This window comes from Canis lupus, chromosome 1 (genome assembly GCF_011100685.1).
Source record: "Canis lupus familiaris isolate Mischka breed German Shepherd chromosome 1, alternate assembly UU_Cfam_GSD_1.0, whole genome shotgun sequence".
NCBI classification, from domain to species: Eukaryota; Metazoa; Chordata; class Mammalia; order Carnivora; family Canidae; genus Canis; species Canis lupus.
Window position 1 is genome coordinate 37,759,857 of NC_049222.1, and position 27,744 is coordinate 37,787,600.

Below are 27,744 nucleotides of genomic sequence, written 5' to 3' on the forward strand. Positions count from 1 at the left end.
TTAAAATTTCTTGATGTCTTTGTCAGAACAAAGAGGGCTTACTACATGTATTGAGTAACAAGGCAGGATCCATCACCTCTTTGGGCTTAAATGTAAGTAAATCTATCACAGATGTGATAAACATCCCTAACTGTGTGAGTGCATAATGGCATGCTGTAGGGTACAAAAGGTTAATAAACTGATATTTGTGCCCAAAGAAGTTTATAGTCTAGTTGAAATGATGGGACATATTCACATGATTCAATTAGGTAACATGACTTGAGAGTATATCACAAGATAGGCTGAAATAATGACATGCTAATTTGTGAGACACAGAAATTGACAGGAGGGGGAAGTCCATGCTATAAAAAATATGGGTATGCTAATTGTGAAGTTCAGATTCACACAGGAAGAGAGAGTGCAGAGGGCCCTGTGACCTTGCCTCTGGGTGGAGGAATTTTCAGAAGAGGAGGTGATGGGGGCCACCATCCTGGCAGGACCTAGACACCTACATGACTGGATTTCAAGGAGTAGCCAAGAATTTTCCTTCAGCTGTCCTGGAATGTTTGGTAGAATGTACTCATCCCAGAGCCCACTTAGAACCATGTCCCACCCTGTCTGTAAGGGTTGTACCAGCCCAGAGAGAACCCACCAGGAGAGAAAGAATCAGCCTCTGTAGAATAAGACAATATTGTGTTTTTATACTTAATATTTTTTTTCTAGCTGGAAACAAATGGATAGTGAATAAGAAACAATGGGAAAGGTATCCTATAAACGAAGGAAGAGAGACTAGTTTACTGTTTTGCATATGTATGTATCTCTGTGGTTTAAAATTCTGTTACTGAATTCAGAAACCTGTCTTAAACAGGAAATGTAATTATTCCTGGAAAAGTCCTTTAAATTCCCCAACTTAAGAGATAGTGAATTTCCATCTCTAGTGTGTTGCTTACTAGTTACGGAGCTGGGAGCAAGGTCAGTTTCTTCAGCTGCAAAATGAGGGTCTTAATACCCTTTTCATGGGATTTGAAGAGAGGTAATCAGAATATAAGTATGTAGATTTCAATTTGTCCCATTTTCTCTTAAAAGAAAGCTTTCTAACCTCAAACATGTTTAATTTTAAAAATGGTTTGAGCTTATGGCAAGTGGCAGTGAAAAAATACAGTCTGGCAAACAACTGTCCTTGAAAGATTGCCTTAAAGTCAGCTCGTTGGTTGAAATGTAGGCCTTCAGTGTCTGTGATGGCTTGGAAATCAGAAAAGATCATAGAACTAGAGTGAAGACAGCACAATGTCCAGTTAACATTTCAGAGAAATAAGCTTTTCTTCATTTCTTAAATATTCCTAGGTCACTTCAGTATTTATTGTGATGGTAGATTTTAGAAAGCTAGTTGTCTTCTCCATGGGGGTCTCTTGTCTATTTTCTGTAGATGGAGGCTAATATACTAGGCATATCAACCTTGACAAATGATCATAAAGTTATCAACTTAAAATATTACCACTTATTATCACACAGTTCTGTAGGTCAGACGGCTCAGTATAACATGATTCAGTTGAGTCTTGTGTAGCACCTCATAAGAATCCGGGGATGAATCCTTACCAAGCTCATTTAGGTTGTTCGCTGAATTCTGTCCTTTGTAGCTGTAGTACTGAGGTCCCCATATCTCTTCTACATCTCCGCCAGCAGTTATTCCTGTAAGTTTTCTACGTACTTTTTCACACTGTCCATATGGCCACTCTGACAAAGATGGGTAAGGTCCCTCTCATGCTTTAAATCTTTCCAGTTTATCCTTTTGCCACATTTCTCTGTTTTTAAGGCTTGAGTGGTTTAGATTGAGTCCACCTGGATAATCCAGAAAAATCTCCTTCTTTTTAAGGCCCTTTAGCCTTAATTATCTCTGCAAAGTATCTTTGCCATGTAATGTAACATTCAAAGTTTGCAGAAATTTGAACATCTGAAAGGGTCCGTTCTGCTACCATAAAAAGTTAAAAGCTATTACTCTTCATTTTCAGAGCAGGTTGTCTTCCTAAGAAAACACTTTCTTATTTCAGTTAAATGATCTTGGCTATGCCTGCTATCTAATAGGCTTGGAATATAATCTCTCAGAGGAGTAGTTCCTGGCATTTAATAGACAATAATTTGCCTGAGATATGTGCTTATTTGTTTGGGATTCTCTCCTAACACAAATGCCAAGTGTTTCCCCCCATCCCTGTTATGGTTCTCAGTTGTAGGATCCATTTTCTAGAATACCAAATAGAAAAAAAAAAAGTATTTCTTATTAAGAATCATACTTCATTAAACCTAAATATTTTTTGAACATATTATTTGAGACAATGGTCAGGAAAGGAATTAGAAATAGATTGTACTACATTTCCTGGTAATGTGGGCAAACATAGATGGTAAGTCATCTGTTGTCATCGGTAGGATTTAGCTGGTAGGAGAGACTCACATTTCTTGCTGAGGAACCATTCCGGTCATTGAGGGTGTGTTACTTCCAGGAAGGAGTTAAGTTCCTCTTCTTATGGGTGCAAACAGTGGCTGCAATGCCTGTAAATGAATCAAAAGAACGAGGAGCTGATTCTTGTATCCATGTTCTATTACTGATCATATTTTTTTTACCCAGTTTAAGCAAATAATCTCTGATTCTTTCTTTATCTTTCCAATATTTATTTCCTTCAGACTGATTTTCTCTTTCTCCCTTTGGCTCACTTCTTCTTAACCATTTCACTGCTAATTAGGATTTCTAACAAGAATGAACAGAAGTAAAGAGGTGAAGCACACAGGTACATCTGACCCTAATTACTAGTGTGAGGTTTGGGGAATGATAAGGTGAAAACCAGTGACCAAAAAGTTGGACTCTTTAGTCATCCTTGCTAAATGCCAGTGACAGTCATTGGTAACTGAGGGGCCCTACTCTAAACCTATGGATGACCTTTAATAAAAATATCTATACATAATTAGAATACAAATTATTTTATAAGCTGATGGGGCAGCCTGGGTGGCTCAGCGGTTTAGCGCCACCTTCATCCCAGGGCATGATCCTGGAGACCCGGGATCAAGTCCCACATCGGGCTCCCTGCATGGAGCCTGCTTCTCCCTCTGCCTGTGTCTCTGCCTCCCTCTCTCTCTCTCTCTCTCTCTCTCTCTGTGTGTGTCTCTCATGAATAAATAAATAAAATCTTAAAAAAAAAAAGATGATGAAGCTGGACCCAGAAACATTTACTATCTTGTGCATAGTCACACAACACAAATACCATGTAAATTTTCTCAAACAATGTTCAGAAAGTTGACCCTATTTCTTTCCTATATGGAGATGTCAAAACCAGAATTTGTTAGTGAGTTACAGTTGCATTGAATAAGAATCAATATGAATAAGCCAAGACAAGAATGCAAATCTGCTATTCTGTCTCATACGTGTTTCCACCAGCTTATGTCTGGCTAGGTACGGACAGTCCTAGGGAAAGTGAGTATGCTGTACTGTAGAGGTTATGTGTGGTGGAAAGCACCATATGTGTCATTACCTGCATCTTCACATGTTATTATTAGTGTGCCATGATGCCTTGTTTTCCACTAATAAATCACCATAAGCTTGAGGCCTTTGTCTTGACAACCTTATTTTCTCTCAGCCCAAGACCCTTCCATGGCCCCGGTGATATATGACTAGATCTCATCTTTGCTTGAATTCCTGTATATAAAGAATTTCTCTTCATTTTAAAGGCTTTTTCCTATTAAATTCAACCAAAATCTAATGAGAAAACTTATCCATTGTGGAGTTTTACTCTTGAAGCAAATATGAATCTCCAGTTACAGAAATCTTGTAGGTACTATCTGCCTTTAGTTAGGAATTATTTAGAAATTGAATAAGAAATCCCTTTCATTGACTGACATTTTGAAGATTAAATCTGAAGCCTCTTGAACTTCATTACAGCTTCATGAATATTATAAGGCTCCCAAACTTAACCCGTCGTTTTGAAACTCAGCCAGGAAGGTATCAGTGGTGTTAAAAATTGTGTTTATGGAATGCCTTTTCTTCTAACTGGTTTAAAGCACCCAGCACATTGTTTTGGTCTATCTCTATGACACGCATATAAGTTGTTAGGTAAAAGGTCTCACTATCCCCATTTTATAAGGTGGGTCACCAAGGGTCAAGGAAGTGATAGAAAACTAACAAAGAACACATAATTCTCTAGTAGATATTACTAAGCTCTGAATCTCTCTCTGGGAAAGTCACTTTCATTACTGGGTTTCCTCTTATTTGCCTCACATTGTGTTAGCTATACATGCATTCAGCCCTCAACTTCTGCTTCAGCCCAGTGCCCAACCCCTGTGGTCCTCTTCTCTTCATTTGCCCACCCACTTGATTTCCATCAATAAACCTCTTCCTACTCCAAGCCCTGGAACATCATTATTAATCTTTAAAGTGTGTGAGATTCTCCCAGGGTGCTCTGGCCTCAGCAATGGTTATGCTTTCTAAGCAGATTTATGATAAATCCCAGGAATCTTCATTTTAGCAGGTACCTTTAAAGGGTTCAATGTTCATAGTAGTTGAGAAAAGTGCCCCACAATCCTGATATGGAGTGGAAAAGTTAGAAAGATTTTTAGAATCTTGAGTCTATTAACCATGGCTTAATAGATTCTAGGTCAGCTCTCTTATCTAGCATAAGTTTCTGAGAAGCAAAACTGGAGGCAGAGATTCTTTTGCTAATGATTTATTGAGTTGTATTCTCAAGAGAAGGATAAGGAGGGAATCAGGAAAGGGCTGGGTAATAAGTTAGCAATTTCTCAGCTGGAGAGAAGTTTCAGTCTGATCCCACAAGTATGTGCTGGAATACAGACTGGCCACAGAATTAGCAAGGGGGCTAGTCTTTGAATGTTAGAGGCAGTCAGTTATTTGGCCTAGTTCTTCTAGGGTGTAGGGAAAGTGGTAGGAAGGAGCAATCTTCCTGCTGAGGCATTTCCAGGTTGTATGAGAGAAATTCTTCATAGAAGAAGGTAGTAGGAGGTTGTTATTAGCATATCAGGGCTATGAGTATTCTGACTGGGAAAGGTAATCTGGGTAGGACACCAATAATATCTGCTACATCCCTCAATTCAACAAGAATCATCTTTATTCCTCCTAGTCTTGAGCTCGTGGCTTTGTCATTTGCCCAGTCCAGTATTAACTCTATATTTTTTGTGTCTGGGTACCTTCCCTAGCAGCTTATATAGTACCACAGTTGCTTAAAAACTTGTTCTTCACAATCCCCTTCCTAGATAGAAAAGTCCTACCCTGGAACCAGTCCATTAAAAGGGTACCATCTGGTCACTGTTAGTTTGCAGATGTCTACATGGCTCTTCTATGACTTCTTGTTTCCAAGATCCCAACACGGGTTCTCCCTTTCCTGCTTAACTTATTTGCTGGACTCTGTCTCTAGTTCCAAGAAGGACTTTTGTATTGCAGAACTCCAGGGGTATCATTTTCATTGCATTATCTGAGAATGGCACCTTCTAGAGATGTGCCATAGGGCATCCCAGGCAATACTCCTTGGGAACAGGGTTTTTCCTCTAGACTAGATTTCAGCAGAATCTAGCAGCCCAGTCTTGTCCTCTCTCAGTCTTTCATTTCCCAGGCTCTGCCTGGTGGTATTAGAAAAGCTAGGAATGCTTTTACCTCACTATGCCTGTTGCTTCTACCATGTTTCCTCCTTTCATAAGAATTTACCAAAGGTTTTAAAATCGTAAGAGGCCATCAAATGTTATTATACATTTCATTATATGGCAAACTAATAATAAAACTGAATGCTTCAATAAAATTACTTCACTTGATAGAGATGTTGCTAAAAGGTCCATATTGCAAAGTAAATAATAAATTAAATGTGAAAAGTAGAGGACGGAGATATTAAGCTAGCTTCCCGGACCCTGGGATCACAACCTGCATATGACTTGGCTGTCTTGTAGAACTTAAGGTCTGTGTGCTATAGCAGAAATTTGGAAAGTACTACTTCCAACAACTTTCCTGCCAGAAAATTCCTATTCTAAAGATATAGCACAGTAATGTGCTCGGCAAAAGAGACTTATATTTTTAAAATTCATTTACAACAAAATTCACATAAGTGAAATAATTATAACTACTTGAACATACTATTATAAATATCATTATTTAATTTAAAAACTAATGTGGCAGCTGACAGGAATACAAAATTCACTAAAGAGAAAAGTTTACTTTGGTAACCAAAGCAAACCAAAGGTATAATTTGCATCTATCAAAGTGGGAAGTATTTTACAAAATGGTAGTATGTAGTGTTGGTCAAGATATGGTAAAATGGACATTCAAATATGAAGCTAATGGTAGAATAAATGGTATAGATTTTTTGAAGGACGGTTTTTTCAAAATATATCAAATGTCTAAAGAAACATCTTGATTGAGAAATTTTACTGCAAAGGATTTATACTAAGAAAATGATCCAATATACAATGATATAAATGTGTGTGTACAAACAGGAAAAATAAAAACTTTCAATATTCCTAACCCCCAACAGAGCAAATATTAGATGAATGCTAGGGTATATAGTATATATAAATATATATACACATATATATTTTATTTTTTTATACATATATATTTTAAATATTTTTTAAAGCAGTTTCAGAATCACAGCAAAATTGAGAGAAAGGTACAGAGATTTCCTATATACTCCCTGTCTCCATCAATGTACAGCTTTTCCTAGAATCAACATTCCCCACCAAAGTGGTACATTTGTTATGATTTATGAACCTACACTGACCTATTATTATTAATCAAAGTCCATAGTACCACTGCTCTTGGTATAGCATCATACAGAGTATTTTCACTTCTGTGAAAAGCCCCTGTTCTGTGTCTATTCATCCCTCACCACCCACCTGAGCCCCTGGAAACCACTGATTCTTTTTTATTGTCTCTATAGTTTTACCTTGCCCAGAATATCTCTTATTTGGACTTACATAGCGTATATTCTTTACATATGGCTTCCTTTACTTAATAAAATGCATTTAAAAGCCCTGCATGTCTTTTCACATCTTAATAGTATTTCCTTTTACCACTGAATAATAAATATACTCTTGTCTAGATGTACCATAGTTTCTTTATCATTGTTGGTATATTATTACCATGGATGAAAAGGGCCCCATTTTATTGGGCTTTGTCAGCTATACTATAAATTGACATTTTCAAAGTGATAGAATCTGATCTCAAAGTTTGGAGGTTTGGAGAGCAGGAAAGTTTGGAAAAGATCGAGCAGGCTTGAAGTTTCTCGGGTCTAACAAGCTCAGGTAGAACAAAGCTTCTATGTGGCCTATTCCAGGCTGTATGATTCTGAATTTGGTTTGAGATCCAAAACCCAACTAACTATAGGAAAACATTAACTTTGCTTTGTTTGCCTATTTAAATTCACCTATCTTCCTCAGGGCCTCTAATTCACTGGGTTGGAATAAGACTCTTCAGCTTATGCATGTTGAAAATAGTCACTGAGGACTGGACAACCATCTAGGAAAATAAAGCCTAAAAAGGAGTAGTTGGTAGGCAGCCCGGGTGGCTCAGTGGTTTAGTGCCACCTTCAGCCCAGGGCGTGATGCTGGAGCCCCGGGATTGAGTCCCACGGCTGGAGCCCCGGGATCGAGTCCCACGTCAGGCTCCCTTCATGGAGCCTGCTTCTCCCTCTGCCTGTGTCTCTGCCTCTCTCTCTCTCTCTCTCTCTCCGTGTCTCTCGTGAATAAATAAATAAAATCTATAAATAAATAAATAGATAGATAGATAGATAGATAAATAAATAAATAAATAAATAAATAAATAAATAAGGAGTGTTGGTGCCAGAAAGAAACCTGAATCTTCAGTATTGAAAGTCTGCTTGGATTCTGGCTTATTACTTTGTCTAAAACTCTCTGACAGGCTATTTAAAGTTCAGTAAATAATAGTATTATTGGTATCTTTATTAGCCAAGTTAATAAAGGCTTAGGTTTTTACTGTTTCCTCCACACTGTGTATTTGTACTTCTGTCAATATTGCTATTCAGGGAACCTCTTCTTCTTCTATTTCCTTTCTTCACTCTGTGTCTTACATCTACTTAACAACAGTCTATGTCCAACCTCCTATATGAAGCCTCCCTGGAATTTTACAGTGATTGATTCCTTTTCTAAATTGTTGTCCTTAGAGGTGGATCCGTGCAATTTGACTCTTTAAAATATACAAGCAGCACAGTCTCCAACATATGGAATGTGCACCATGAACGGCTGAGTGATTTTCAAAATGAGAATGTAGTCACTACAGTATTAAATTCTTATTCTGTTAAATAAATACATAAGCTTGCTTTATCCTTAAAATTTTATTTTAAAAGATATTAAAAATTCCTATTATTACAGCTACTAACTAACATCTTCTTCCCCTCAGACAATTGGATGGATATGAGCCTTGAACAGCTCTCTTCCAACAACACTTAGTTCACAAGCTTAAAATGAAACAGAATTATGGTTCTATCTTTTTAGAGATTTGAAGAACTTTCTCACTTACTATTTCAGACTGAAATAATTGCCTGAACTTCCCAACCCTCAGTTTTTCCATTTATACACAGCTTATTTTATTTCTACAGATATTAAGAGCTCCTAATTTGACTAATATATTAAATAGACACTTCATTTATATTACAGTTTATATTCAGTAATCTCAAGTAATAGCTTATAGTCATCACATTAGGTTTCCTTTTGAAAGTGCTCAAGTGTACTCTAGTCACCATCAAGAATAATCAAGCCTCCGTTAGGTCATGATCCTTCTCCTGAGCTGTCAGTCATTCACTATGAGAAACATTGAGATAATATAGAAGACAATGTCTAAATAGCTCTTATTGCTGCATGGAAAGAAGGAAGGTGTGTTTCCATTGCAGGTAGAGTCTATTCTGACAATATGATGGTGGCTTTGCAATTGCAGTAGAAATAGGGGATGTGTTGTGGTGGATTTCTGGCAGCACAGTGGCCTGCAGCTATTCTTACTCTTTGCATACAAGTTTATCTGGGCTTCTAAAACTTGTATCTCCATCACATTCAAGGAAGCCAGAGGCACTGGAAACTCACCAATAAACCACAGTATCCCTTGGTACACAAAACAAACTTTTTCCCCTAGACTAATATAACTTGAAAAAAAATACACTACTGTATTTTTGTGCTTTTCTATATGAGCAGTTGCAGACGTACCTGGTGATTCTGATTCAACAGTTATGAAGGAAAACAAAATCATTGCTGCCTTCACTTTATAGTTCTGTGAACTTTCAGGGGGCACAACTGAAAAATCAATGCCAAATGTTCTTAGAGAAGATTCTTTTAATGGGTTTCATGTTGACCTCACCACTAGAAGCAGCTGTCATATTTGATCAATGTGGCAGTGTCATACTGATCAATTTTTTCCCTGGGTTATCTTTCCCAAATATTTCTGAGCATATACAGGGTGAATATATAAGCCTTGGTTCCAGTGCTCATTTTTCATCAATCTCTATATTGGCTTTTTTTTTTTTTTTTTTGAAAGAGAGAGGGGGAAAGAGAGAATGCCAGCAGGGAGGGGAAGAGGGAGGAGAGAGAGAATCTTAACCAGGCCCCATACCCAGCGTGGAGCTCAATTTCACCAGCCTGAGATCATGACTTGAACTGAAATCAAGAGTCTGGTGCTTAACCACCTGAGCCACCCAGATGCCCCTCTAAATTAGCTTTTTTATCCCTAGTTAAGGGTGGAATTCATGTCTACTGCTGCCTTTTTGTTCCTAGTTATGAAGGAAATCAGCAGAGGGGGATTAATATCATGTTTCTAACTTCACTCAGAGTACTGTGACAACTCAGCATGACTTGCGTTAATGAGAAGGAGGCTTCTTTGTATGTTAAGTTCATCTGAAAAATGCTGCAGAATATCAGGCCTCAAAATAGTACAGTACTTTAAAAGCACACATGCATCTATTTAACCCAGAGCATATACAAGCATACACACATGCACACATACACACATATACCCATGGTAAGGAAAAGTTCTATTACTCAATTTTATAACCTGAAGCCAGGATTATCCTCAAATTACAAAGGATTTGATATAAATCTAGTACATAAACCTAGACTTTTCCTACCTTTATGATGAGTTTCATGTATCCATTCTTTATTCCTTCAATATAGCCTTGGTTATGACTAACCCTGTCCATTATATTTGCTATCTCAATTCTGAACCTTAGTGATTAGTGGGTGTCAAGGCCTCTGTGTTCTCCCTTCTCTCTAGAGGTGGATACTTGTTTATATGTTTTTTAGTATCAGTTACATTAAGAGGTGGTCAGGCACATGTACCTCATCTAAATTCCAAGTCCTAATGAAAAATAATTGGCTTTATTACACTAGAAAAAGTCCCCTTTGGGTATGAAAATGAACAAGGAATAAGTGTAGACAGAGAATCATCTTGACCACATTTGTGTTTGTCTCATATACCCTCATCTAAGAATAACTAGAAGCCATGAGGGAAAAATCTTGATACGTTGCCCAATTACTTCAGTAGAACTGAATCCCATGATTGAAGCATTATCCAAAAATGGTGTAACACCTGGCATCCTAGAAAGCAAAATTCCCATAAAACAAAAAAATCTCACAGTCAACAGAAATATTGGCCCAGTAATACTAAATTCCATATGTTCCTCAAATGCATTTTTGATGAGTGTGATTTGATGAGATTGAACAAGGTCAGTTTGCAAAAACCTGACCCCAATAGTCTAAGTTAGCAGTCTAGGTTAACTACAGGCACAGACAGTGGGTGCTACTTGAGAGAGTTCCTTTTGGTACATTAAGAGCCTCCTCTAAGTTTGTTCTTATTCTGTGACTTCCAAACTGTTATTGCCAACCAAGGCTATATGCCCCAAGGGTTCTTGTCTAATTAGATTCTTAAGTTAACCTCTGTGGTTATTTCCCCCAGAACAGAAAGGTACACTTCCAGCTAAGCCCATGGACAATTGTGTCCAGAAGGATTGACCCTTGAGTAGTCTGGGAACTCAGATAAAATCTTAGGAAATCAGTTAATAGTTTCTTGAGGCTAGGTCAATCTGAGGTCATAGAATCTAGAATATTAATTCTTAGTGGTATGTTTCTTTTCAAATAATTTTTGTCTGTTTTTAAATTTTCTCTATAGAGTAATGAATGGAACATCTATATGAAAGAGCCATGCAAAGTATTCTGCCTCTATGTCAACACGTTCCATGTGAAATAAATCATGGTGACCTCACCATGTGAAGAAATATGTGGAAGTCCTCTTTATAGATTATATAATCTACAAGTAAGGGAGAATTTTATTTTGCACACACAAACATTTATTAATGTGGTGGCAAACACCACATCTTTCTATGAACCTGCTGAGTAAAATAGCACTCTTGGATTACAACTAAGTGAGAGACAGAGCAACATAATACTTAAGAATGAGAACTCTGGAGTCATACCAGCTAGGTGTCAGGCTAGTCACCACCACTATACAGCTATGTGATCTTGAACAAGTCACTCAACCCATTAGTCCCTGGATTTTCTGTAAGTAAGCTGGATATAGTAATATCACTGATTTCATAAGTCATGGTGAGGTGAATAAGATAATATGTGTAAAGCATTTGATTAAATTCCTATCACATAGAAAGCACCTGATTAAATTTCTATCACATTAAATTCCTATCACATTTGATCATGTTATCTCTGTATATGATGCTGGGTCAGGTTTGATGGAATTCTTGCAGATTTTTAAAACAAAGCTTGTATTTTAGAAAAATTTTAAGGAAAAGTTGCAGATTTTTATCAGGGAGTTCTTATATTCTCTGCACTCAAGTTTCTCATATTGTGAACAATTCATATTGCTATGTTACATCTGCCACAATTAATGCACCAATATTGGTACATTATTATTAACTGAACACCATGTTTTTTTTTCATATTTTATGAGTTCTCCTTTTTTGTATTCCAAGATCCCACCCAATGTATCACATTATATTCATTTATATTGTCTCCTTAGACTTCTCTCTGTTCTGACAATTCTTGAACTTCCTTTGTTTCTGATGACCTTAACAGTTTCCAGGAGTTCTGGTCAGATATTTTATTTAATATCCCTGAAGTTGGGGATCCCTGGGTGGTTCAGCGGTTTAGCACCTGCCTTTGGCCCAGGGTATGATCCTGGAGTCCCGGGATCGAGTCCCGCATCAGGATCCCTGCATGGAGCCTGCTTCTCCCTCTGCCTGTGTCTCTGCCTCTCTCTCTCTCTTTCTCTCTGTGTGTCTATCATGAATAAATAAATAAAAACTTAAAAAATTAAAAAAAATAATATTCCTAAAGTTGAGTTTGGCTGATGTATTTCTTATGGTCAGACTGGGATTATGGGTTTTGGGAGGAAGACCACAGACATGAAGTGTCTTCTCAACACAACAGATTAAGAGAGTACCCTATCAATTTATTACTGATGATGTAACGTTGATTACCTGTCTAAGATAGTATTTACCAGGTCTCTCTTTTAATACCTCTTTTAATGCTGTGCTCTTTGAAAGCAAGTCACTAAATGTAATACCACTTTTAATACTGTGCTTTTTGAAAGCAAGTCATTAAGTGTATTCCACTTTTAAGGGATGGGGAATTATTCTTCACCTTCTTAAGGGCAGGGCATACATTTTTTGGAATTCTTCTGTTTATATTTGTCTCTTCTCCATTTATTTTTTTAAATTTAATAATTTATGTATATGAACATGGACTTGTGACTCTATTTTATACTTTGGGTTATAATTTAATACTATATTGCTTATTTTGTTGCTTAAATTGTTCAGCTTTGGGAAAGACCTTTGGGTAGTCTTTCAGTTGACTCTAGTGTCCTTTTGACATTTATCTTTTTTTTTTTTTTTTTTTTTTTTTTTTTAGCACTTCCTTAGTTTCTGGCATTGCAGGATGCTCTAGGCTCATCTTGTACATTTTCTGCCCCAGCCCTACAATTGTTTATTTCTCCAAGAGTCTTGATTCTTTTTACTAGAAAATGGTTTTAGAAACCAAGACCTGGGCACTGAGTGTGCTTATTGCTTTTGGGTATTGTAGCTTCAGTCCACTGAATTGAGAAATATTTATATACCAGTCCACATCTAAATATATATATATATATATATATATTATATAAATATAATACTATATATAATTATATATAATTATTTCTATATAAACTTATCAATATATTAAGCTAAACTTAAATTCATGCTAATGCCTTCAGCTTGATTCCAGTACCACACGGTTTATTCCAGTTTCCCCCTTTGCTTATCTGTAACTTTCCATTCCAACTATGATAAACTTGGCTTCTACCATCTGCCATGCATTGATTTATTTGTTCAACCTTGGTGCATGTACAGCTATTTCAGAATTGTTAACCCACACTGTATGGGAAACAATTTGGCCAACTAGGCTATATTGCTTGTATTCCATTTCTGAATATCATTTTAATAGATTCAGATCAGCCCTCTAACTTCTCAAAGAGGTCCTTCTTATAGAATCTATATTTGGCATTCTTGTTTCTTTAAATATGCCCTTTATAATCTGAGCAGAGCAGTTGACATCCAAGTGGATTTAAATAAAGTCTGCACCCTGTATTTGTTTATCAACAGATTCTGCTAAGAATTCTTTTCCTGTATGTGCTTGACAACATTAATCTTAAAAACCACTCTTTCAATTTCTGCGACACATATTGACTAAAGTCTCACTAGCCATGAGTTCTTATTGGGGCCTTAGGAATACCAAATTTGATTCTTTCAAGAGATGTTATTGGAAGACACTGAATAAAAAGGAATATGCCATTCAAGAAATCCCAACAGTTGCAACATTGGTACAGATAGTGTTGTGATCTACACGGGCTGTTGTCTACTTAAAATATCAACATAAAATACCAACTAATAGTGACCTAGGAAGATGAACCATAAATTAAAATCCATAGTAGATCTCATTCTTAGGTGGTACAGGCATGCTAATAAACCTTATAATCTATATTTAAATCCCAAAGTCTGTTTAGAATTTGATAGGCTTCTATTCCAGGCTTCCAACTTATCCACTTGGCATATGAATTCCAGGGAAAAGGCTGAAGAATATGAAATTGTTTAATATGTACCAAAGTATGTTTCTTATGTATGATATTTTGTCAAGTTATAGATACTTACTGTATTAATAAGAAGTCAATTATTAAAGTACATAAAATGCCAATGCCATATAATTCTATGGTATTGTTTTTGTAATAAATAAGACTCTATATTGCCTACCAGACAACGCTATATTAAGTCCTAATTAAATAGCTCAGAGATCAGTAGAATATTTACAAATAGCTATTATATTTCTGCAAAATCCACTCTAACCTATTAGCTCAGTCCAAACAATGCAACATAAACCTGGAGGTACATTAAAAAGGATAAACTATTGACAGGAACTCAAAATAGATCATAATAGCATTGAATCATGGAACTCTCTTACATATGTAGAAGGAAGCATGTTTCCTATCATCCATAAGTAAGCAGAAGTGGTGCTGTGAGCATAGATACGCCTTCTTAGAGGTTGATAGAGACCCAGAGGAGTAAGCAAGGAATCTGACCCCACAGGTTGTTGAGAAAAGAGTTGGTGCCTGATGAATTTTAGCAACACTTTAACTTCTCTCTGTGGTTAAAGCAGCCAGCTCTCTGTAACATACTTTATCTCTATGATTACCTGCCAAATGCTTACTGCAAACCCGCAAAGATTAGTTACCCAGGGGGAGTGGTTTATAACTTCATGACAGCATTTTGTGCCAGATCAATAATAAAGGCAAAGGCACATAGCAAGCTGCCCTTGTTTTCTTTGAACTATCCCTCTAATTCAACGTACTGTTACTGACTGGATTCTCAGCATCATTTAAACACAGCAGCAATTGTCCTCATTTGTTTTTCACACACACCATAATTTTTGAACGAATTACCTAAAATGCAATTGTATTTTCAAGGAATTGAGGCTTACCATATATTATCATCAATTTGAGAGCCTATTGTTCACGTGTCATATAAATGGGGGATTTCTCTCTTAACAAAAGATTGTGATGGTGAATTTAGAAAAATGTACTGCTCACATATGTTAAACCCAGGTGGGTTTAAGCAATAGAAAATCAACTAATAATAACAGTGATAATAACATATGCTCGGTTAAATGAACCTTCCTTTCTTCTATCCTACATAGGAGTTAATTTACATTTTAATAAACTGAACAGGAAATAATGGAGGGATCATATTTTTCTGTGGTGTGAACAGAGAAAGCCTAGGCAGTTGTGAATTTCATCACAAATTCTCCCTGGAAAAGCAGAAAGAAAATTTAACAGTCTAGATCTTCAAGAAAAACTGAAGGCACTTTCATCCTTTGAGGTCATTATTTTTAAAATGATCTGATTAATCTTTCTTCAATTAATCTGATATTTAGGTCAGTTAGAGGAATATGAATTTTATTTTCTTAACAATATAAAATAATGCAGCCCTTTCTATTTTGATCTGAATTTAGCGTGTATCAAATGATATACTGAGTATATAATGCTTTCAGATAGAGAGGCTGTGCAGAGTTATAAATGCCAAGAAATCAGAAGAATATTTTCTCTGGGATAGTTATGTTTATCACTATTTCCCAAAATACTTCCTTATTTTATGATGAGATAGAAGAATGCTTGTTTTGTTTCTTTTTAGTTTGAAGTTAATACTGAGGGTCTAAATTTGAAAAGGCAACTGGATTTATGCATACTGGTGGGGTTGCTCTAATGAAATAGAACAGTCATCAACCAAAGTACTCTTTTACACTTCAACATTCTCTCAATCTCTATTCTTTATCCTTTCACTTTCAGCATTCAAACTGAGACAATTATTATTATAAACTCAGAAAAAAATAAATATCAAACTGATTGTTTTTGCTTACAAATGTCTTTTCTGTTAGGGGAGTTCTCCAGCGCTTGGATACTTGCATGCATAATGCCACTTGGTCCCTGCCAAGGGGACTGGAGGCCACTACCTCTATACTTATTAGCTACGTGAGTAAGTATGCTTACTTACTAAGTAAGTTTACGACCCATGGGATTTCAGTGGGACAGACAATGTACTTCCTTCCCAGATTTTACACAACTAAGAAGTAGACCCAGGAGTCAAACAGATGTTGTGTTAGTAATGTGATTGTATATATAGAAAATTCAAAAGAATTTATTGAAAATTGGAATTAATAAATTAATTTAGCAAGCTTGTAGGATGCAAAGCTAAACTACAACTATCAAGAGTGTTTCTATATACTAGCAACAAATAACATTTTTTTCAAATATGCCAATTGTTGCAGCATAATAAAAATCAAATATGTAGATTCTGCCCACTGAAGAACTACAAAACATTGCTGGGATGGATTTAGGAAGCTCTAAATAAAGAAAAGCATTCTGGACATGCTCTAAATTAGGATCTTGACATCAGTTACATGGTTATGAACTTATGTAAACATTTATTGATCTGTACAAGAAAGTTTTCTGCACTTTACCATATATGAGTTATACCTCAGTTAATTTTTTTAAGATTTTATTTTTAAGTGATCTCCACACCCAACATGGGGCTCAAACCTATGACCCTGAGATCAAGAGTTGAGTGTTCCACTGACTAAGCTAGCCAATAACCCCCCCCCCATTTTTTTTAAAGTTAAAAACAACCAAAAAACTAACTGAAAAACAGAAACCACACTGGATTAAGGACATAGATTAGATATATGGCCAAGATAGACTTTTCACTACTTGATCCTAGAACTAGAGAGATTAACCTGTCTAGCCTACTGGCAGGGCTACACAACAGCCCACATCTACCCAAAGCCTCAGAACCAGCCAGAACCTTTGAGTACTGTCAGATGATGGATTCCAAATGTGAAAGCAAAGGGCAGAGTTGAGCATGCCCAGTTTCTTCTTTTGTTTTTTTTTCTTTTTTTTTTTTTTTTTTTCCAGTTTCTTCTTAAAATGAATCACTCATCTCTTACCATTAGGTAAGTCAGAAGGCCTGAAGTGCTAGTTAATAGGGAGTCTCTTTAATAGAAGCATTTACCTGAAAGAAAAGAAGGGAATGAAGGATTAATCAAAGGGAAAGAAGTCCCCATTTGTGACTTAATTTTAGTCTTCACATGTTGTAAAAGAGTGATCATAGAAGCTATCACATATTGTTGTGTGAAGAGTAAAACGATAGACTATGTGAATGGCTTTGCCATGTAGCAGTAAATGTAGAATTGGAAAAGCAAAGCATAGAAACTTTAGAGCGGCAAGAGATCTTTAGAAAGATAAGCTGATCCACTTGTATTTTTTTTTTTTAATTAGGAAACTGAGACCCAAGGAGGTCTAGACTTATGTAAGTTCCATGGCATGCAGGAAATGTACCGACGTATTGTAGCAGCACTGCATCTACATCTGCATCTGGGTCCCAGGTGTTCGTGTGCCTCGTCCAGAGTTCTTTATGCTATACCATTCTACAGAATAGACGTCCTAACTGGAAGCAGATAGAACCTCCAACCCTTCCCCCTACTGCCATGAAGATCCTGTTTTCAGAGGGTATGCAGTCAGTGCTCCCTCCTTCCCCCCTGTGAAGACCATGTGTGCTGCCTCACTCAAGCAACAACTTGTAGCCCTTATTGTGTTGTAGCAATAAGAGCAAGATTACTGCTTAGAATCAAGGTAGCTATTTTTACAATCCACTCTGAGGTAGTTAAGCAGGTATTCTTTTGAAGGTAAATAAACACAGTCAACTACAATTATTTGATTCTATTTAGTGTATTAGGAAAGGTAATGATTTAATGATACCCTAGTGGTCTATAACAGTTAACACACCACAGAAAACCGAATCATAAAATCCCCTTCTCACTAAAAATCCTGACATTAGTATTATGAAAGGGCACTAAATCCCAGGGAACCCCAGTGTTTACACCTTCCCACCAAGTGACAATATTATTATTGGATTCTCTATTCACTGGTCATGAAAATATAGGATATGGGAGGTACAGGGAAACCTCTAACATATTCTGTTTATTCAGTGACAGATTCTTGCAACATTATCTGAGACAGTTGCTATGGCAAAGAAAATGGTCCCATAAAGGCCAGATGATTTTCTATGTTGCACCTTCCCAAATGCTAGCTCATAATGAGCTGGGGTAGTGGGGTAGTAGCTGATGGTGGCACCCCCTTCATGTGCAGACCCAGTGGACTTGCAAGGTAAAGAAGTGCATGTGCTCGCTTCACATTTACACAAACACACAAACTGTTTGTGTTTATTTTGGAAAGGCGTGTGAATTACAAATATTTCCTGCAAACATGTGCCTAGCTTCCTGGCTGCCTGTATAATGAACACTGACAGGATGAGCTTCTTTGTCATAGTTTGCTGTTAAAAGACTGGGTGTCGGTACTTTTACTCAGAGAGACAGCTGTGCACATCTGGAAGGATCCTAGGGAGAAGCCCTAAACAAGCTTGATGAGACACACAGAGAGAGTCAGAAACGTAGAAAAATGGAGAAGCAGCGTCCTCACAGGGAGTCCATTGTGGGACTCGATCCCCTGACCCAGGAGAATACTCTGAGCCTAAACAGCAAGCCCTAAACAAGCTTGATGATGATCCACAGTAGGATGCCCTCTCCTCAACCACCAAAAAAGTTCTGCATCTGTAGATTTCTATATCTGTACCCACACTGCCCCTGAGTGTAACAGAAAAAATAAGGATCAGGATTGCATTTGGGATACCACTGCTCCTTCCTCAATTGTAAATGGGGAGATTAATGTCTATTTGGCAGGATTATCATGAACTCATTATTTGAACAATGTATAAACAATCCAAAAATAGTAGCTAGTGTCAATGTGTATACTTCCCATTAACATTTACCTACTGTTATCTAATGTAAAATTAGTTAAAATTGACAAGAATAGTCTACTAATTGTTTATTGTACATATACAAAAATGCATGTATTTTTATATACGTATAATAATAACATCATAACAGCAGTAATAGATACACTTAGAGGCTGGTGTGGCTCAAGAAACGTCACCATTTAACCAGTTTGTCTGGTTTACACCTGTGCTTCCAGAATCATTATTATTTCACTCTCAAAAGTGGCCCAGTTTGGACAATAAGTTATATGACTGCCCTAAATAAGAATCAAAAGGAAAATATTGATCCCAGAGAAATCCAAGAGCAATTACAGTCTCAATGCTTATAAATAACATACCCACCAGACAATCCTAGCTTAAAAAGTTTGTACTGGGGACATCAACATAATTTTGAAAATATATAATACGTCTTTAATAGCAGTTACCAAACAAAAACAAGAAACTCAGTGGTTGTTAAGGCTTGCCCCAACAGAGAATTTTTCATGAAGAACACTAGGTATTTATTCTCCTATTTTCTCACAGTTTGCTCCTGGGTTCTTTAATAGCTGTAACTTAAAACAGGTGGTTTTGTATTGACTAGAACCCTTTAAGAGGCTGCTGCATTGAAGGTTATTTGCCTCTCAATTTTTGTCTGTTTTTTTTTTCTCCCCCTTTCTTTAATTCCTTGTAACTTCTTTCATTCTAGCAGTTTTAACATTTAGTTCCAGCACTTGGAGGTTTCAAACAGTCTTTAAAGCCTTGTTTCAAACTTAACAGATAGATGACAGTCATTTATCTCTTTAATATTCAAATATAAAAGAGATAGAAAGGAAACTAACATTAAGAGCCAAGAGTTCTTGGTGACAAACCAGGTTACCCTGTTTCAATGACTTCACAATTTTGCAGGGATGTTTGGCTTCTGCTTTATATAAACTTCTATACTTGCTCTGTGTGGTTTGGTTTTGAAGTGTATTCTCTGCCTGTCTTACTTTTTACTTCCTTTCTTCATTTCCATTGAGAAAATATTACTTTGAGTAAATCACATTTTTAATAATTTCCTAGTAAGCAATTGTGGAAGACAGCGTGAGATGGAATTCTTCCCATCTTCAATCTGTCCTTGGTATTTTGTATCTCACTTTAGGGTAGCTACAAGTATTTTTGTCACATTTTCAACTATATCTAAATAATTAAGTTTTAAAAAATAACTTGTTAGCAGCATGTGGGTGGCATAGTCAGCTATACACCAGACTCTTGGTTTTGGCTCAGGTCCTGATCTCAGGGTCATGATATTAAACCCCGCATCAGGGGTGTCAGGCTCCATACTCAGCTTGGAGTCTGCTTGGGATTCTCTCTCCCTCACCCTCTGCCCCTCCCACTCATGCTCTCTCTCTCTTTCTCTCTCTCAAATAAATAAATAGATCTTTAGAAGAAATAACTTTTTAGCAATGTCTTATTTCTCAAGCTTAACATCAAAGTCAAAGCTGTTTATCATCTTATATCTTCCAAACACTTCAATCTTCTCTCACTTCTCTGCCACTCTCCGGTAGGAACCTCAGTGTCCAGTGATCTACCTAGGGTGGAAGAAAGAGGTCAGCTGGCTGGGGGAACAAGGAGCTTCGTGCTATTCTCAACCCCATCAATGGCTGAACGCATGGCCTTTCCCAGCTTCTAGCACTTGAAGTATAAGTGGAATAGATCCCTCACTATTAGTCTAGGGTGGGGATAAGGGGAAAGGGGAGGGAAAGTCTGCTGTAGAGAGAAGCAGATTTCTGGAACTAAGTACAAAATCTCTGAATTATGCCAGTGATGTGTTCCAAATCTATTTTGTTTTATAAACCTATTATCTTTTTTCAACATATCCAATTGGTTTCTGAATTTCTCATCTATACCTAAGTCCTTAAGTTGAAACTTCTGTATGAGCTCATATCTAACTTTATACTATTCTTGTGATACTTGCTTGGCAGTTGGGGAACTTTTGATCACTGTGACATAGGTAGAAATGATTGCAGGGTTTTTGAAATTCATGGGTAAAGGTTAAAGTCTAAAATTAAATGTGTTGTATGACTTTTCCCGTCAAGAAACAATTTACCAGGGTGCCTGGGTGGCTCAGTGGTTGAGCTTCTGCCTTTGGCTCAGGTCATGATCATGGAGACCTGGGATCAAGTCCCACATCGGGCTCCCTGCATGGAGCCTACTTCTCCCTCTGCCTGTGTCTCTGCCTCTGTGTGTGTGTGTGTGTGTGTGTGTGTGTGTGTGTCATGAATAAATAAAGAAAATCTTTTTTTAAAAGAAACAATTTACCTGAGTTTCTAATAATCAGCAAATCTGATTCAAATATTTCTATAGTTTCAACCATATGTAAAGAGAGATTCATACTACTTCGTTCTTCTTTTTTAAAAAATATTTATTTATTTATTCATGAGAGACACACAGAGAGAGTCAGAAATGTAGAAAAATGGAGAAGCAGCGTCCTCACAGGGAGTCCATTGTGGGACTCGATCCCCTGACCCAGGAGAATACTCTGAGCCTAAGGCAGATGCCCAACCGCGGAGCTACCCAGGTGTCCTTACCTAGTTCTTCTTAATCTGGGTTTTTGTGGCCCAAGAGATGGAAAAATTAGTGGAATCATCAAGAGAAAATATCAGGGTTTGGGTAACACACAAACTGAGCTATTATAGATTGTGAATTGTCATAGAGGATATAAAAAACATTTTTCCAGTACTGTGATAGAGGGAGAGTTTTAATATAAGTCTCTGTGAGCCAAGAGGGAATGAGTTATTTTTACTGCTCCTTAAGGACTTCCTTGCAATATTTGAAAGTTCTTTATTTTCACCTCTATGGAGTTTACTTCATATGTTATAAAACCATTATTGAATTCAGAAAATAAAATTGAATAAACTATTTGCAGATAGAATTAGAACTAGTCACATGCATGAGGCTTGAACAAGTGAACTTGGTTTTTCCTTCCTTGGGTCTCCAGTGAGACCCCTGAAAAGCATCTAAGAATTGAACATATAATCCTAGACCTCATTATTGCATCCTTGGTAGCAGTCTGTTTTATGTTGCAGGTAATGAAAGCTTAGAAGAAAACTATGTTCAGGACAGTAAGATGGGGTTTGTCATCAATGCTATCTATGCCATGGCTCACGGGCTGCAGAACATGCACCACGCCCTCTGCCCAGGCCACGTGGGCCTCTGTGATGCCATGAAGCCCATCGACGGCAGCAAACTCCTGGACTTCCTCATCAAGTCCACGTTCATCGGTGTGTCTGGAGAGGAGGTGTGGTTTGATGAGAAAGGGGATGCTCCTGGAAGGTAAAGCAGTCTTTTCTGTAATGGGTTCGAATAACCTTGTGACCCTCCCTGAGCTAGACAGATGGCAACTTGGGTCCATTTGGTGTCATGATTTCTAGGTGTCATGAGGATAGATACAACTAGATAGGTCAAAAGACAGGTCAAATCTTAGATGGAAATTATGTTATAAAACGTTGAAAACTTGTTGGTAAACACCCACTATCCTGTTTTCTTCCAGTGCCACCTCCCCACCAGCTATTTATTACCCTGGCCCTTTCCTCAGAATGCATGGGACCTCCTACAAGCCCAAGAAACTGAAGAGATTATACCTGAGTAGTGGGCCCCTCCGTGGCAGTGCCAGCACCAGACCAGCATCTTTCTGATGGATTAGTCCCAGTGCCATGCTGGTTGTGTAATATTTTAATAAGAGCTTAATATATGAAGAGAACCAAGTCCTACTTGTGTATCCCCTTCCTTTAGGCCAACTTATGTTCCTACTAACACGTCTCTTAACACAAAAAAGAAAAGAATTTTCTTTCTGGTATTCCAGAGAGTTAATCAAGAAGCAAAGAAAAATTAAACCTAACTGATATACATGTATTTTCACCAAGTCATTTTGTATATAGTCTGTTCTGCAACAGCTGCTTTTATAATATCAGTTAGTTCACATGTGATTGGTAGAGAATGATGTCAGTTTAAAGAGCAGTTTTATTTGTCCATATGAATTTGTCTAGGCAAGGGATAATCAGAATCATGGGATAAGATCAAAGTCTGCTGCAAGAAAGAAAAAGGCCCTCGGCTTGGCTGCTATACAGTATCCCACAATCTTGTTTTTCTTTTTTTTCCTCTCATAAGCCCTGTTATCTTTCAGTATATGATTTTACAGAATTAAGTTTTAGGGAAGCATATGTTGTGTTAAAATGGAACATCAAATCATTTAATCCTCATTGCTATCGGCATATCATTATCCTCTTTTACAGATGATAAACTGAGTGTCAGCAAAACTAAGAAACTCACCTAAATTCATGCAGAGAGTAACTGGTAGAGGCAGTGCAGTCTGAATCTGAGGCTTATAATCTATTTGCCACAACACGCTGCCTTTTAGTTAATCCTAAAATTAGGCAAAGATGCTGGCAGCCTTCTTAATGTCATTTCAGAGGTACTGAAAGAGACTATCTGACCCTCAGTAATTCTCAACATACCTCTTCCTTTCATGTAAGTTTTAAGTTCTATGTGCAGACAGTGCCTTTGGAGCCTACATGGATCCTCCCTGTGAAAATCCAATAGCCCTAGCAAGGAGAAGTGACATAAGTAATTGTTAGCAATTACAATGATGAATTTATCAGATTCCTTCCAGGCTTCTAGTTAGGTAGGAGGAGATTGAAATCAACATATGAGTGGGGTGGATGGAAGGAGTCAGGGCCGGGGAATGTGGAAAGTTTCTGGGTGCCTGGCACCCTAGGAAATAATATCAGAAGGAGCAAATGGACCTGAGATTCAGAACACGTACACTCTCTCCTTTAAGCCTATGGTTGCAAACCTGGATTCCACTGGAAACTAGGCTCCATACCTTGTCAGATTTGGAATGGGAACCTTCCTTCATGATTCTATAAGATGACATACACAGTGTGCCTAGTACAGGATCAGATGCATTTTAGACATGCCATACATATGAGCTTTCTCCTGCTCTCTTTATCTGTAAGTTATCCAAATTATTGGCACACAGTTTTAGCTTGTTTTTCCTCCATGTGTAATTACATGTTCAAATAGTGAGCTTTCCCCTGGGTTCCTTTTCAAGGATCATTTCCTCATGCTTGAAACTGGTCAGCTTAATCTGTGTTCAGTTTCTGTTTCAGATACCTCCCTCTGCTTCTATCCCCTCTCATACCCCCATTCGTGCTTTTGGTCCCTCTTGTAATTATTTTAGTTAATCATCATGCAACATAAACTGAGTGCATCGAGAGGATGCTATAAAATTGTAATTTACAGCATGAGGATATTCCAAATAAATGCCAACATGCTGAGGAGGGACTCTGGGGTCAAGAGAAAAGAGCAGTGTTCATTAACACACACAGCACAGGGGAAGGCCTCTGTTTAGTATCTCAGTTTTTTCCCTTGGTATCTTTCAGTATTTGTGTCCTCTGGCTTTTGGAACTTTTTGAAAATGCGTTTTCATGCCAAAATATTACAGATTTTTCAGTTTCTAAAATGCTAATAAAGTGTGAACTGATTTCTCCTGTTGAAGAGCAAACAAGGAAGTTGAAATACATCTTAGGAAACTGACTTATGGGGAAAAGCTACCGTAAAGCTATCATTGCACCAGAGTCTTCACTGAAAGTATGTATGGAGAGTCAATAACAATATGGGGTAAAGCATAAAAATTAAAGGAAGTTATTCACTAAACATTTACAACAGGTTCTATAACTATAATGAGTTCGAACTGGAAAAATATTGGAGGTGTAGATTAGCACCACTGCTCAGCAAGATGAGTAGGAGCCATCGGCCCACAGTTAATACCCACTTGGCTATCCATCAGAGAGCTACTCTGAAGAGCATGCTGGTATGGCTCCATAACAAGAAGAATGGGAACCTTTATCTATTAGCCAAAAGTCAGAACAGCAAAGAGATGAATAATGTGCTCCAGGCATGCCATTTTCTCTTCTCATCCAGTAGGTACTGCTCTCCTGGAAAAAACATGCATCCTTTCCTCTCCTAGAAGTCCCCTTTCCCCTTAGATAAATTGCCAGAATGTGGATTTGGAGAAGCCCACTAGCTACCCTGTTTGTGGCAGACACATTAAGAACAGACGGAAAAGCCCACGAAGAATATTAATTGTCCAGATAAAGAAACTAAGCCAGATCTAACCAATAGGTCTTGAATGCCAACTAAGGTTGACAATAGCTTCCTGGAGTACTGAGCTGAGGAGGACTCAGTCTGAATCAGGTTTCAGGTTTGAGAGAAGGAATTGCAAAATGGATTAGGTAGGGGTTTGGGGGGTTGGGAGGTGAGGAAGAGGAATGCCTGTTAATCACTGTCTTTCTTCAGGGTCAGGCACCAAGAGGAAGAGGCCATGCCTCTTATGTTCTAGGTGAGAGCTGCACAGGTACTGCACCAAAAAGAATCCCATTTTGCAGAGCCAGTAAGTGGGAGTCAGGCAGACATTTTTGGGACACTGCCACATGAGTTATAGTTTACTTGGAGTAAATAGCAACATGGAGAGAATATTGAAGAATGCCACAGAATTTCCAATGACTGGGAGAGAGACAGCTTTGCAAGTACAAAGATGTTCTCCAGTTTTCTTATGGTGATGAAAACAACCAGAGTATTTTAGGGCATTCATAGTAATTCAAATATGAATGATATAGTGATATTGCCTTACATATGCATTTGTGCCAATTGTGAGATAGCGTTTTACCTGCCTTATGTTAATAAATCCCCACAAGAACTCTGTGAACCTTTAAGAGCTTGATAACATCCCTAGGTAGTATAATCTACTGTTGCAATGTTAGAAAAGAGATTCTAGCTTATACATTCTAGTGTTCAAGTCCTGTGCTCTTTTCATCGCATTGGAGAATGTTCTCCATTGCTCACATTGAAAAATGATGAGGTCTGGCCCCCCAGAGCACACTCCGGCTACAGTGAGGATTTCTAATGTAGATTTTGCCATAGTGTAGCATTGCAGCATTTGAAATTACTGGAATAACTGACACTGATTATTTAGATTCAGAAATGGTTGTCCTAATAACGGAAGAGACCAGTTTAAATGTCAGTGCTCAAGATGTTAAATCCCCAACATCCTTGTTAATTAAAGCTGTGTTTCTCAGATTTCTTGCTTTATTAGCACCTAAAATAGTTCCAGACTTGGTAAAACTCACTTCTTTTAATCCAGCGTGATGAAAATGACAACTGAATGTGAAAAAGGACATTAGAATGAAAGCAGTCAAGTTAAGAAATTAATGTTCTCAAGAATCATGACTTGTTCAAAGAATAACTTAGTGAATAATGATTTGAAGGAGATGGTAATCAACTCAACAAAACAGGATTATTTGAGGGGAGAATAAGCAGAGGAAAGTACAAGAGAAGTACATCCTTTAGCAGATATAGATGATATACAGAGACTAATGAGTGAAATACTCATTTTGGAAAATCAGAAGAAACATGAGGAACTAAATATTGGTAGGCATTAGGATGTAGGATGATTCTAGCTTTTATCTCCGTTCTATTATATTTTTTTTACTAAGTTTCTTTGTTTTCTACATCATGTCCACATTCTCCAACACACACGTGTTGTTTTCTTTGTAGGTATGATATCATGAATCTGCAGTACACTGAAGCTAATCGCTATGACTACGTACATGTTGGAACCTGGCATGAAGGTGTGTTGAACATCGATGATTACAAAATCCAAATGAACAAGAGTGGAATGGTACGGTCTGTGTGCAGTGAGCCTTGCTTAAAGGGTCAAATTAAGGTAAGCTGGCTACAGATGCATCCTTGGACAGGAGGTGGCCAGTTGCATGGGCCTATGTAAAGAAACAGACATTTTTCTTCAACGAGACTGTCCAGAAAGGGTGCATCACCCTTTCTGTTTTTGTTCTTGTGTTTTGCTAAAATTGGAAAAACAAAGAAAGATTAGGAAATCATATAGGCAAACCATTCGAATATTTAAGAATAGTCCTTATTTGAATTGCAGTGATGAGCCGGAATCTTCGATCCAATATAGAAAACAAGGGGACAAGTATGCAAAATAAAAATCGAAACAGAAGTAAATGTGGAAACCAAAACCAATAATACTGTTTAGTCATAGTTGTAGCTATTGTTAAAAAAAAGCAGAAGCTGAACAATACAAAATAAGCGCATAATTAACATAAAAGAGATTGAAAAGAGCTAACACAGAAGCTGCTTATCGTTTTTCTTTTCACCACCACTTTCTTTGATTTTCTTGAAAATGGCATTTTCTAGCCAAGAGAGAGTCCTCACTTCCTAATTATTCTTAGAAGCTTTCTTATCAGCCTGGGGCAAGTGAGTAACCAGGATATTGCTGTATGCATAACACTAGAGTAAATAAACATCAAATACCAAGCCTTTGGCTGGAGAAGCTAGAGAGAAGTCTCGGTGAAGAAAGCATGTGAACAGCGCTCTCTGGATCCATGCTATTTAAAACCAAACTAAATGATGCACTAGGAAATGGAGTGTAGGGGAGTGATTGCCAGCTGGCAAGAGGATGGATTAAATGACCTGGTAGATCTTTCCCCTCTCTAATTTTCTGTGATTCATCTCTGAGAGCAGATAGGCTGTCACATAAATGTCACACGGCACAGCTGGGCTGGAGCACATACTGTGCGAGGCGCTGGCCCACTGGCCCGGCCACTAGGCTGCCTGCTGTTCTTGGGAGCTGGGGGGCCACCCCTACAGAGGGAAGCCCTGCCAGCTACACTGAGGGGTGTGGTCATGTGCAGAAGTGCTGGTGCAGAAACTGGAGGAGCCTCACCTCTACTGATCAGTAAAGACAGAGGATTTGGAAACTGCAACATCTTCAAAGAGCTGTCATGATGGACTCAAATTCTCAACCAGCTGCTTGGAGGGAGCA

General features: G+C 37.7%; 1 protein-coding gene across 5 annotated transcripts in view; it reads left to right on the forward strand.

Moving 5' to 3' along the window:
• GRM1 (glutamate metabotropic receptor 1) overlaps positions 1-27,744 on the forward strand; it is a 398,087-nt gene that overhangs the window by 311,675 nt on the left and 58,668 nt on the right. For all 5 annotated transcript variants that reach the window (XM_038526271.1, XM_038526276.1, XM_038526273.1 and 2 more), the window contains exons 5-6: positions 21,929-22,175; positions 26,457-26,625. In XM_038526271.1, the coding sequence (XP_038382199.1) occupies positions 21,929-22,175; positions 26,457-26,625 (416 nt within the window). The remainder of the gene's footprint in view (positions 1-21,928; positions 22,176-26,456; positions 26,626-27,744) is intronic.